General features: G+C 42.6%; 1 protein-coding gene across 1 annotated transcript in view; it reads left to right on the forward strand.

Moving 5' to 3' along the window:
* Positions 1-427: 427 nt before the first annotated feature.
* LOC308297854 (uncharacterized protein) overlaps positions 428-13,108 on the forward strand; it is a gene marked incomplete at both ends in the record, with an annotated part of 27,641 nt that continues 14,960 nt past the window's right edge. Inside the window, 2 exons of the mRNA XM_080741421.1 lie at positions 428-484; positions 12,848-13,108. The exon at positions 12,848-13,108 is cut by the window's right edge and continues 66 nt beyond it. Of these exons, the coding sequence (XP_080597547.1) occupies positions 428-484; positions 12,848-13,108 (318 nt within the window). The remainder of the gene's footprint in view (positions 485-12,847) is intronic.

Raw genomic sequence — 13,108 nt, forward strand, 5'->3', positions numbered from 1 at the left:
GAGAGAGAGACGCACGCAGGAAGAGAAGAGGGCGCAGCACACACACACACACACACACATACTGACACACACACCGACAAGCGGACGTTAGATAACTCATCGTTCATGAAGTCTCTCACCATGAAACCAACAAGTTCCACTTTATTATTTCTCCTCTGCGCGTCAAGGACTGCGTCTTAAAAACTTGTGGAGAGCGGAAGTCTGAAAAAACGGGGAAGTTAATGGTGGAGGAGGAGGTGGCGGTGGGTAGGCTACATTCTATGACAAATAAAAACCAAAGCAGAAGAAAACAACTTTTTATTTTCTTTCAAGGTGAGGTTGAAGTTGAAAACCTCCGATCGTCGGGATCTCGGCGGAGTGAGAGTCTCCAGACAGAGGAGTCGGGTGGAGGAGTGGAGGTTTTGTTGTTGTTGTGTGTGAAGGGGGGATGGATACCCACGTTAAGGAGGGACAACTTTATGTGCAGCACCAGAAGTTTGGAAAGGTAAGTCCAAATGAAAATTAATGTGGGAGATCTTTCTGTTATTGTTGGTATTAAAGCGACACCGTTGCCCGATGATGGACGCATGGACCATACATTAGGGTTGTGTCTGCTCTGTTCCGAAAGGCAAGTCAACTCCGTAGCCAAGGGACTGCTGCTCTACGTCACGACAAATAGCTCACATATTGATGCAATTACAGACAACTCATTGTGTCCAGTTTCTTCAAAGACAGACTTAGACCAGACCTAAGATGAAAGACTTTATATCTGTGTTTCACTGGTCTGGCCTCACTCTGGTGTGACTGTGTGTGTGTGTGTGTGTGTGTGTGTGTGTGTGTGTGTGTGTGTGTGTGCGCGCGCGCGTGCGTGCGTGCGTGCGTGTGTGGTTCTATGATCATTAGACCCAACCTACAGTACAGCAGTATACCTACACTACAGGAGGGGGGTTGCATGCCTTGCCCAAGTGTAGGCTAGCCTGCATCATTGGTTGTTGATGAGGGGATGGAGAGGTCTAGAGTCCACTCTCTAATTACACTTGTACAGGAATTGCTTTTACAAGTTTACGACCAGAAACGTGCATTTATTAGGCTAGTTAGATCATTGCTAGGGGGGTCCTTGAGGGGGTTCAGTCCTAATGGACCTTTACAGCCAGGTCTGTAACTCTCTTGAGTTGTGGGGTCAGACAGTGACATAATGCATACCAAACTGGGGGGGGGTCCTTGAAATTAGACTGTTTGATAACCATTGCGGGCTGCCAGACTACAACCATGACATCCCTTAAATAACAACAATCACTGGCTTCTCTCAAAACGGGCCTGAAAAGCATCTGTTAGGACAGTATAAGTGGAGATAGATATTAGATCCCTATGAAATGAGGGGGCATACACTGACACCGAAGTTCCTTTTTCTCCTCTGTAAACATTTGTATGACATGTATTAATGACATTAATACATGTCATACAAATCTTAATGTGTTAATATTCTATGCTCTGTTGATGAATTGAATATAGGACCACAATGGAAACAAGTACCCAGGAGTTTTCTGTTATCCTTTTAGTCCAAGTGTATTCAATCAATCAAACTGAATAGAATCCAAAAGACAAGACAACCTTGAAATGTTTCAGTTATCCTGCAAACAGCACGTGTACTTCATCTGAGTATTGTTTAGACTATGTGGGAGTGGCAAGGCTTGCCTAGGACTTGGACTGTGAGTAGTGCAGTGGTTCTCAACAATGGGGTCTGGGGACCCCCAGGGGGTCCTTGAAGGGGTTCCAGCGGGTGCCCAACTACATGATTGATACTGTAGACAGTTATGAACCAAATGGCCCCTTTACAGGTGTGTAACTCAGAGATTTTGCAGTGTCGATATGGTTCACAGTGAAAAAGAAAACTGTATCAAATAAAAAGGGGGTGCATGCATATCAAATTGGAGGGTTCTTGAAATTTAAAAAGGTTGAGAATCACTGGATTTGCTTTTACAATTTTATGACCAGAAACATGCATTTATGTACTACACAATACTACTGTGTGTGTGTGTGTGTGTGTGTGTGTGTGTGTGTGTGTGTGTGTGTGTGTGTGTGTGTGTGTGTGTGTGTGTGTGTGTGTGTATTACTGTACTATCATACAGTAATACAGGTAGGAAGGAAGGAAAGACCAAAATAATGCTGACACTCTGACCCAGAGAAGCAAAGACAAGTGCGTGTGTTTTACCTTTTTCTCGGTGAGTGTGTGTGTGTGTGTGTGTGTGTGTGTGTGTGTGTGTGTGTGTGTGTGTGTGTGTGTGTGTGTGGTTGTTTGGGAGGGTACTACTGTATAATCTAATGGTTTAGGGTTAGGCTTTTTTGCAGCATGCCTGGCACAAAGTGTCCGTGTGTGTGTGCATGTGTGCATGTGTGTGTGTGTGTGTGTGTGTGTGTGTGTGTGTGTGTGTGTGTGTGTGTGTGTGTGTGTGTCAGTGTTAATTCTTGGCCTCAGTGCAACCTTGTCACAGAGCACAGGATAAGAAGTCAACTTGTCTGATTTGTAAAGGGCTCTTTGTCTCTCTCTCTCCCGCTCTTGCTCTCTCTGTCTTTCTTTCCACCTCTTTCCCTCTCTCTCTCCCTCTCTCTCTCTCTCTCTCTCTCTCTCTCTCTCTCTCTCTCTCTCTCTCTCTCTCTCTCTCGCTCTGTCTGTCTCTTTCTGGTCATATGACATGGGCCACAAAACATCCAGGCTTCATTTCCTGCTCTGAAACAACCAGCCCTGAAGTGTCGTGCAAGTGCTGTTTTGGAATACAATAAACTAGTCTCAAGACCAGAGTAGAATACAATGGTTCTCCACTATAATACATTTCAGTGCATTTTAGAGTGAGACGAACTAAGAGTGGTAGTAGAATGGCGTCTCTGTCGGGCGGAAACCTCTTTATGTCCAAAACTGTTACCCAAAATGAAAGTTGGTGTCTCCCTGGGTACCAAGCGTACAAAAATACTTTAGGAATGAACCATTTAAGCCCTATTTTTAAAAGAGTGAAAATAGCTGAATATCTCTATACTCACAATGCACGTTGTGAGCTTATTGGCAATTTTCACAATTTAAAATTCTTTTTAATCTTTTTTGAAACCTTCGGAATTATCGTTTTTTTTTTTTTTTTTTTAGGAAAGGTAAAAAATAAAAATAAGAATGTATATCTACAGCCATGACCCTGACCCATAAGTATTTGGCTATAGAAAAGGAAAGGTGATCTGAATGTCAAAGTGTCAAAATCGAGGTGAAGAATGCAGCAGGACCAATTAAACAAACTTTATGACTGTCAGTGGACAACACACGCGTACACGCACACACACACAAGACACACACACACACACACACTCAAATGCCAGTTCCCACGTGTCGGAAAATGTGACTTAACTGTGAGCCGCCACGTCCGACCACAGTTTCTCTTTGAGACTGACTTCATGACAGCATATGAACAAAGGGCCTATAGGGTCAATGACAAATAAAAGCCTCTCAAAAATGCATACGATATTGTTTTGTCTGGTACAATGTGCTCTCATTTGTTTAAAAACAATACACTTTAAATTATAAATGTGGTGCAATACAAAAATCCTAAGTAAACTCTTTGGCAAGTATCCCCACATTTTATGGCTGTGTTTTATAGTGACAATAATATTTAACATCTGAAAGCCAGAACAAATATGATAAAAATATACAAATGAATGCATTCAAATACAATAGCTATTCACATCATTATGATCATATTTATGAAGTGCCCTGGCCTGAGCAGGGAGGGACGCTAGTAGGATGTTTAAATTAATATTTGACCAGAGAGAGGCTCGGCTAACTTCCCCAGAGTTCCCTGAGTAATCAACAATTAACTGGCTATAAACTACAGATAAACACAACTGTCAGATATGTTTTTAAATTGGAGACGCTGATTACTTTCCACTGAGGACATGCATGTACCAATAAAAAGCTGTGTGGAGTACAATACAGTATTTCTTTTATCTCCATTTAAGTGATAAAGAAGACCTAGATACTACATATAAGAGAACATGCATAGAAGAAAGGTGTCTGTCAGTTTGTTATAGTGCAGTATTCAAAAAATAAACATGAATCACTAAAGAAATGTAACATTGAATCTGAATATTTACAGAATCTTTACAGATTATTTACTGAAGGAATTTCTTCCTGCCAATGTCCTACCTAAAACATATTATATGGCCTCTACTATGGCCCTGGACTGTACTGCAGGTGTTTAGTATAAAAAAAGAAATTAGATTTCTGATCAAATGTTGATTGATACCTCGAGGTGTTATTCATCATTTACTGAGCAAAGCATGTGAGCCAGATGAGGCAGTGAACTCGAGTCATGCTGCTAGACGCTGTAACGCACATCTCTTTAATATTTAATCTGAAATGCACCTGCTTGCTCTACCTACGCTCCTGCTAGAAATGCAGAGATTACAATCATTGCTACAGCAATTGCTGCTGCTTAGTGCTTACCATTTCTGCTGCATTTCATGATCATCACCCCTACCGCACATGTGATTTATACTTAGTTGCGGCTCCACAAGCTCATCCGCACAACACATCCGCACTTTTAACTTGTAGATCTGATATTTTTGGGACTTCTTCCATAAAACAGGCAGCCTTTAACAAAGCTTTGCCTTCTGCTTTTTATTTTTTATTTTTTATAGCAACAAAAGGTTTCCTTTAGTTGAGTGAAACATACTGCCTTGTGAGTCTACCCCCACCTCCATCCACCCTAACATCCACCTGTAGTAGACTCTGATTCTGGATTTCCCCTGGGGGATGTTTCCTATCATCACTGCCTCTTCTCTCATTTGCTAAACTTAAGGTGTAGCTATGCTCGCAGGGAGTGAAAATGGCAATGCCTTGACACCAAAATAAACTATATACTACCATTCATTCTCAATAAATCTGATGTGTGACTGAACTTTTCCTCAGCTTTGATAGCGCTATGTTTACTAACTGTTGCTTGTACGTTTACTCATGCATTACATCAAATCAAATCCATATAAAATAAATGAACAGTTTTCCAGAGGTGTTGTGTTGCTTGCTGTGCTAGAGATCTGGCCAGTATACTGTGGTGATGGACGTGTTGACATGGCTCAGATCAAATAAAAAATGTGTTCTTATAATCTTACTGTAGTGCTTGCTGCTTTATTCTTTCGTATTTGTCCTTATAAATTAGTACCTACGTTTTTTAAGGGTCAAATGAATACTCAGGAGTTTGTAGTTGCATCTTCTTTTTAACTTTCTCTCTCTCTTTCACAGACATGCACATACACAGACATGCACATACCTACACATGCACGGATGCACGCACGCACGCACACACACACACTTTCCACATCCCTGAGGCTACCTAAATCATACAAACAGACTAACAGGTCTCATGTAATAAAATACTTTGGGGAGGAAACATTTTTACAGTTTAGGCAGGCCTTGGTGGAATTTTGGTGCACAGCACACCCATGTGTCATCTCTTTGACTAGAGGTTAACACACAGTGAACGACCATCAACACGTTTTCCAGATGAAAATACGTAATCTTTGTTGCATACAACAAAGTCTGTGGAGTTCAGAGCAGTTACAATTTACAAGTTTAATTCTTGCATGAACTGATTGGAACTGGACGTTCTTGTGGTGTGCAACTGTGCATGTATGATGCACACCTTTGCATGCACTACATCTTTATGGACTTGTGTAACTGAATTGAACATTATTGATTATCCTCCAGTGTCCTTGTGTGCAGATGAAGTTCATGCATTCAAGTTTGATGTTTACATGAATCCGCCAACTTTCTTCTCTCCAGAAAACACTATAGTCGCACGCAGCAAATCCAATCTACAAGCTCACAACACGCTGCAATGCGCCACGTTGTGAACTTGTAGATTCAGTATTTATTTTTAGAATGCAACGGCATGCTTCAGTGAGACTGGTGTGGGCTGGTCTTAGCATTAGATTAATAGAATGAACGCATTAAAACATGCACGTAAAGCCTCATTTATACTTGGTTGGATGCAGTAAATACGCACGCAACTGCTGTAAGTACAGGTATGAATGATTCTTAAACAGTGCACTGCGCTCGCTGTGTTGACCTCTGCACTACAGTGCAGTACAAGCTGGTTCTCCAATGATGATGACATGTTGGTTTGGAGGAGTAGCAGAAGTAGGGGAAGCTCTGAGGTTACAGCAGCACATCTGTGGTCAAAGCGGTGGTCTGTCCCACACACACACACACACACACACACACACACACACACACACACACACAAACACTTCCTCTCTCTCTCTCTCTCTTTCTCCTTCTCTGACTGTCACTCGCTCGCAGCCGGCCCTTAAAGGACACAATTAACGGCACGCTCTTCCTCTCAGAGAGCCTACTGAAAAAACACACAAGGACAACACGAGATATGCACGCACGGACACACGCACACACACACACACACGCACGCACGCACGCACGCGCACACACACACACACACACACACACACACACACACACACACACACACACACACACACACACACACACACACACACACACACACACACACACACACACACACACACACTCACATACAGTACCAACACAGCCTTGCTTGGACATGTGTGCGGTGTATGCAGAGAAACACACTAGAGATAGTCTGCAGAATAGTCTGCACTCTGCAGGATAGGCAGGCGTCAGACCCCAAATTCTGGCATCAAAAGAGAAACACGCATGCACACAGACACACACACACACAAGTTTGTATACATCACTTTTGGAGACATTACATAGACTTCCATTCATTTTCTGTGGCTTTACCCTAACCTCTATCCCTAAACCTAACCCAAACCGTTGTGGGGACCTACTATTTTGTCACCACAATGTAGGTGGTCCCCTGCATGTGACTGTGTGAACATGTTTTAGTACCCAAAAGTGATGAAAACACACACACACACACACACACACACACACACACACACACACACACACACACACACACACACACACACACACGCGCGCGCACACTATATATATTTACATCACTTGTGGGGACATTACATAGACTTCCATTCATTTTTATGCAAGTCCTGTGGCCTTACCCTAACCTCTATCCCTAAACCTAACCCCTAACCCTAACCCTACTAACCCTAAACCTAACTCTAACCGTTGTGGGGACTCACTCGCTGTGAGCTTGTATTGTACATCCGTGACACTGTTCTGTCTTATCGTCTGATCAGGAGGATTACTGGTTAGATGATAAGACACAAGTAAGTTACAGAACGGTGCCGTTGTCCTTTAAGTTCAACATGACCTTTTGGGGCCGTCCATGACTAATGGCTATTGAGGCCGCCTGGGAGGTCAATTCCAGACCTCAGCAATGTGTTGAAGTGTCACTGAGCAAGACACTAACCACTAGTTCCCACGCGCGATGAAAAAGGTCACACACAAAAAATAACACAAAGGCCAACATGACATTATACTGTCAGTTATTTATTGTTTGCTAATGTCACAGCTGCAGAAATGGGGAAATGAACATGCAAACACACACACAAAACAAACACACAAACACACACACACACACACACACACACACACACACACACACACACACACACGGGCATGAGCAGAAGAAGGGCAGTAAGGAAGTCTCTCTCACTCTCTCTGGGTGGGGCTCTGTGGTGTGTCTGCTTTGCATAATTTCCACTCATTGTATTGCTTGGTTGATAACGGTCTGTTACCTTATTTGGGATAGCTTTTTAGATCATCAACTCTCACATATGTACAGTGTGTGTGTGTGTGTGTGTGTGTGTGTGTGTGTGTGTGTGTGTGTGTGTGTGTGTGTGTGTGTGTGTGTGTGTGTGTGCGTGCGCGCGGCTGCGCGCACGTGTGAATGCATGAGTTCATGAGATATACAACAGTATATGGAGCAATAAAAATATTAGACAAACATGAACCTATATACTGTACCAGCACAGTAGCACACGTACACATGCAGATACATATACTGTACACGCTGTGGAGCCAATAGCGGGAAACAAAGAGGATCCTGGGTAATGACAGTCCCACACATTTCCTGTCCTTTTTGGCAGTTTCTTTGCATTTGTGTGTCTGTGAGGGAGTGTGTGTGTGTGTGTGTGTGTGTGTGTGTGTGTGTGTGTGTGTGTGTGTGTGTGTGTGTGTGTGTGTGTAATTTTGCGTGTACTACTGTATGTGTGTGCCTGTGCACATGTGCATGTGTTTTGAGAGTGACTTTGAACAACGTGTCGTGCATATAGGGCAGAAACTAAGTTCTAAGTGATTATTCTATTGATTACTTTTTTTTCCATCGAATAATCTAGATTAGATCTACAGTATTGTATTCGATGAAATTAATTAGTCTGATTAACCATTTAGTTGAACTGAGCTTGTAGATCTGATATTGTTTGTGTAAGAGCCCATATTACACTCTCAACACTGAAGATTTTGCAGTGTTTTGCAGTTTTACATCAACATATCTTTCATCTTGTCAGAATCTTTCTCAGTTGCTGACTCAAAAAAGTACATCGCCCTAACAATACGCACGTGTCAACAGGATGCCAGATGGATTCATCTTGAAGATTACAGGTGTAAGATTTTCAGTAAAAGCTCCCATGAATTGCAGTTTCAGAACATAATCATGAGAAGGATCAAGGAAAATGTCAAGTCAAATAACAAAACAAGTTAAACAACAATATCAAATAATAAGGTATAATAAAATTAGAAACCTCAGTCTTTAACAGATATTACTTAGCAGCAGATATCAAATAAATGTGTGAAATGATTATTCATAGTCATATCACAGTCATACACATAATGTGACAGTGACACTTTGACAGCAGTCGAGTGTATTCTGTGTGTGTGTGTGTGTGTGTGTGTGTGTGTGTGTGTGTGTGTGTGTGTGTGTGTGTGTGTGTGTGTGTGTGTGTGTGTGTGTGTGTGTGTGTGTGTGTGTGTGTGTTTATCTGTGTGACACACAATATCTGTCCCTGGCATAATGCAAAGACAGTGTCCGACCGTCCGGTACCAAACTTGGCATGTGTGTGGGCAATTGGGACCAGGACGACACCCTTCCTCCCTAGCATACATAAAATGAAAGTGCCAGACAGCCAGAGTGACGAACTGTATTGCAGAGACTGATATGGTCTCAGGGATTGTGTAGGTTAATACAGTATACATTACATACAGGGACAGTACCTGTATGTATGTATGCCCCCGCAGCCATAAGATTAGAACGGCATAACCATGCAAATACACCTCTTTCTGTCTTTTGTTCTGCCTCTTCCTCTTTCCAATTTGCATGGTGTGAATGCAAGTGATATGTTTGCACAGCTGTCATGCTGAATGATGTTATTGTCTCATAACACTTTATACTGAGCTTATTTTTAGCTAGTACACATATACAGACACACAGACACACACGAAGGGGCGCGCGTGCACACACACACACGCACGCACGCACAGTCGCACACGCACGCACACACAGAATATAACGCCTCATCAGTTCCAGGATCTTGTATGGTGTGATGGATGGGAGTATGTTTGTTCAGTGTCACAGTGAAGTGAGATACAACCATTTATAGAGAGTACAGTCTAGTACCAGTTTGGCAATAACCTCCTTTTCAACTATTGCCCTCCTGTTGCATTGGTGTTGCTGAGTACATGGTGGTGGTGTAAGAGAGAGGTCAGTATTGGGTTAAAGTTGAAGAGGTCCTGCTTAACCTATGCAATCAGATAATCAGGGCTATTTGACACTAGAAGTCACCCATAATGAATATATACTGCATATGTAGCTATATCACACAAGAGAAGAGGGATTGCTAGTATACTGTAACTGATGTCAGCATGGCTGTGTGATACGAGGCTGCAGGTCCACAAGGGTCTATTTTGACTCACTGAGGATTTTCCTGTGAACTAACATGCTGTATTTGTTTAACAGCAGAAGCTTAAATGTGGTGTAAGTGATATGTTTTGGTAAAAAACAAAGAACATTTTGGTTCAAAATGTTAAAGCTCAATATTCCCATAGTAGTCATTGCTATAGATTGTTTGTTCTGTAACAAGGGTCTCTCTCCACAATTTTTCAGCTCTTTAGTAAACAGAAAATACTGTACATTCTGAGGGATACTAATGTTATCTAATCTGGAGAGAAAGCCATACAAAGGCCATTTTTATCAGCTTCACTGTTCCTATTCCAAATCATTTTTCTGTTCGAAATTCCCCTGTTTATCCTCTATGAGTTCTCTTTCCCGACTGGATATATTTGGTTTAAAAAAATAAATGTTCTGACTGGGAGAACAGAACATTTTCAGTGTAAAACAAACACTTTATAGCAATGATTCCTATTGGAATATAGACTTATTTAACAACAAAAAATATACAGTATATCACTTTCAACCCCTTTAACAGTCTGTGTGTGTGTGTGAGTATGTCACAGCCTTGCATTATTGCATAATTACTCATCTCCTTTATTTGCTGTATTTTCGTGAGGTGAATTGTCACAAATATCAATCGGGTTATTCATACGTACACAATTGTCACTATGGCCATTGTTAGCGCTGCACTCTGAGTGGACGCACCCACGCACAAGGGCCACAGCTGTATCCCCTATTGCTTGGTGGCGTTATATGACATGTTGGTCATATCCCCGCGGCTCCCAGTGGAGGAAGAGGCTATTGTTAGCTGGGACTTCCTTACTTCGGCACTATCCAAACTATCACGTTAAAGTGCAGCAAAGCAATCTCGCTGTAACAATGGCGCTCCATCCTCTCAGGCCCCACACAGCACACGTTGGCAAGACACAAGAAGACATCCATGTGATGATGGGGAAGGGGACGTGAGCGAACTGAATTGACATTTTCCGACTGTAGAATTGTTCGGTGGGTTTAGTCTGCGTCTGCGTGTGTCTGTTTTCCCACTCGTAATTGTTTTAGCAGCAGTGGTTGTTTAGGCCAGCTGATAGTTTTGGTCTGATTGATGGTTGGCCAATGGTTTGTCTTGTTCCCCGGCTTTGGTTTTATACGTGAATACTGAAAAATGCTAACACTAAACATCAGCCCAGCAGCACTTATTTGGGGTTTTGCCTCTAGCTACTGCTTTAGTCAAGGCCATATGCTGCATGAATGTACAGGAAACCCTGTTGTGTTTAAAAGACTTGTGTAAAACTGTGTTTCGATTTCTTATACTGTAGGTCAGACAAGCGGTTTCTAAACAGTGTGCTGAGGTTGTGTCTCGTGAGGCCAGCTGTGTCATGGGATTTTGTGACAACCACACATTATTATTCCAATATATCATCACTGTGTTAGTTTCAATTTTGTTTTTGTAATGTAAAGCCCTGCTTCATCATACATGTGTAGCAGATCTACATTGGCTATTTTCACTAGTTTCGATCATTTTTAAAATGATAAATACTAAACGAACAGCTTTGGACATACAAGGTTTCCACCTGAAAACAACGATATACAATTACAACTACAATTACTACTGTATGCAAAAAGTTATTGTCTCCACCAGCCGAAGGCTTGGGGGAGATGTTTTCCCCTTCGTCCGTCCGTCCGTGCGTCCGTCCGTGTGTCCTCACAGTTTGTGTGCAGCTAATCTCAGTCGCCGTTGGCCCGGTCGCTGCCAAAGTGAGCACACACATTCCCTGGATGCCAATCTCTGCCCTAAATTTTTCAAATGGGCCTTTTCTAGCGCCACCTAGTGGCCGATGTTCACAAAACACATTTCTGTGCACTACTCTTACAGATTTTGTCAAAAAAACCTACAAATCGGTAGGCAGCATCTCGACAGTCAGGTGATCGACACAGATCTGTCCGATTTTGCATATTCCATCCGGATTGGCTAAGATTGGCTTCCAAAGTTTGTAGGATTGAGCCGTTTTGAACAAAATGCCTCAAATCCCAAACGCAAAGTGCAATTATCATGAAATCGCGCACACACGTTCCCACTAGGCCGAGGAAGAAAAGCCACTTAATTTTTTTTAAATCAGCCTCATGGTGGCGCTATAACAGGCCGATTTGTGGTTTTACCTATAACTCCACCGATTAGTTTCAAACTTTGTAAGCGCACTCCCTAGAGGCTAAGGATAAACCTTTGCCCTGCATTTTTCACACCAGCCTTTTATAGCGCCACCTTTGGACCGACTTATGTAAAACACATTTTTGGATATTACTCCTTGAGATTTTATCCAAAAATCACGCAAATCGGTACACAGTATCTCTATAGTCATGTGATCAAGTCCGATCCGTCTGATATTTCATATTCCATCCTGATTGGCTAATATTAGCTTCCAAAGTTTGCAGGATTGCTCCGTTTTTGAACAAAATGCTTCAAATCATCAACGCAGCCTGCGATTACCGTGAAATTTGCCACACATATTCCCACTAGGTCAAGGAACAAAAGCTACCTTTTTTCACATTGGCCTGTTATAGCGCCACCAGCAGGTAGCCTTTAGCAAAACAAATTTTTGGAACACAATGCTTCAAATCATGCATGCAGCGTCCGATTTCCATGAAAGATCTATGGTGAAGAACATATGCCACCCTTTTTACATTGGCCTATTATACAGTAGCACCACCAGGACACACAGCCTGGTGGAGACCTGTGCTCGGAAGAGCACTGCTTCTAGTTCATTATTTGTTAACTTGCTATATCATTACTTTGTGCACACTCATGATCCAATACAGAGGCAAATTATATGTCCTAAAGAAATTTGTAACTTTTTATTTGGCATGTAAATAAAACGAAACATTTACATAAAGGCTATTTTGTACGTATATGAACACAAGTAAAGTGTGTGTTAACTTTAGCCTCTCTTCTTTCTCCCCGTCAACCCCCCAACCCTCCCTCCAACCAGAAATGGAAGAAGAACTGGTTCGTCCTCTACCCCGCCAGTCAGAACGGCATTGCCCGCCTCGAGTTCTTCGACTCGCCGTCGGGCAGTGGGGGCGGGCCCGTCGGGGGCGTGGGAGGAGTCGGGACCAACGAGAAGACCCGGAAGCTGGACAAGAAGATCATCCGCCTGTCGGAGTGCATCTCCATCCTGCCCGCCGTCACCGAGACCTGCCCTAAAGAGAACATGGCCGCCTTCTGCGTGGAGACAGTGGACAAAACGCAC

This window comes from Nannobrachium achirus (assembly GCF_963921795.1).
Source record: "Nannobrachium achirus genome assembly, chromosome: 14".
NCBI lineage: Eukaryota > Metazoa > Chordata > Actinopteri > Myctophiformes > Myctophidae > Nannobrachium > Nannobrachium achirus.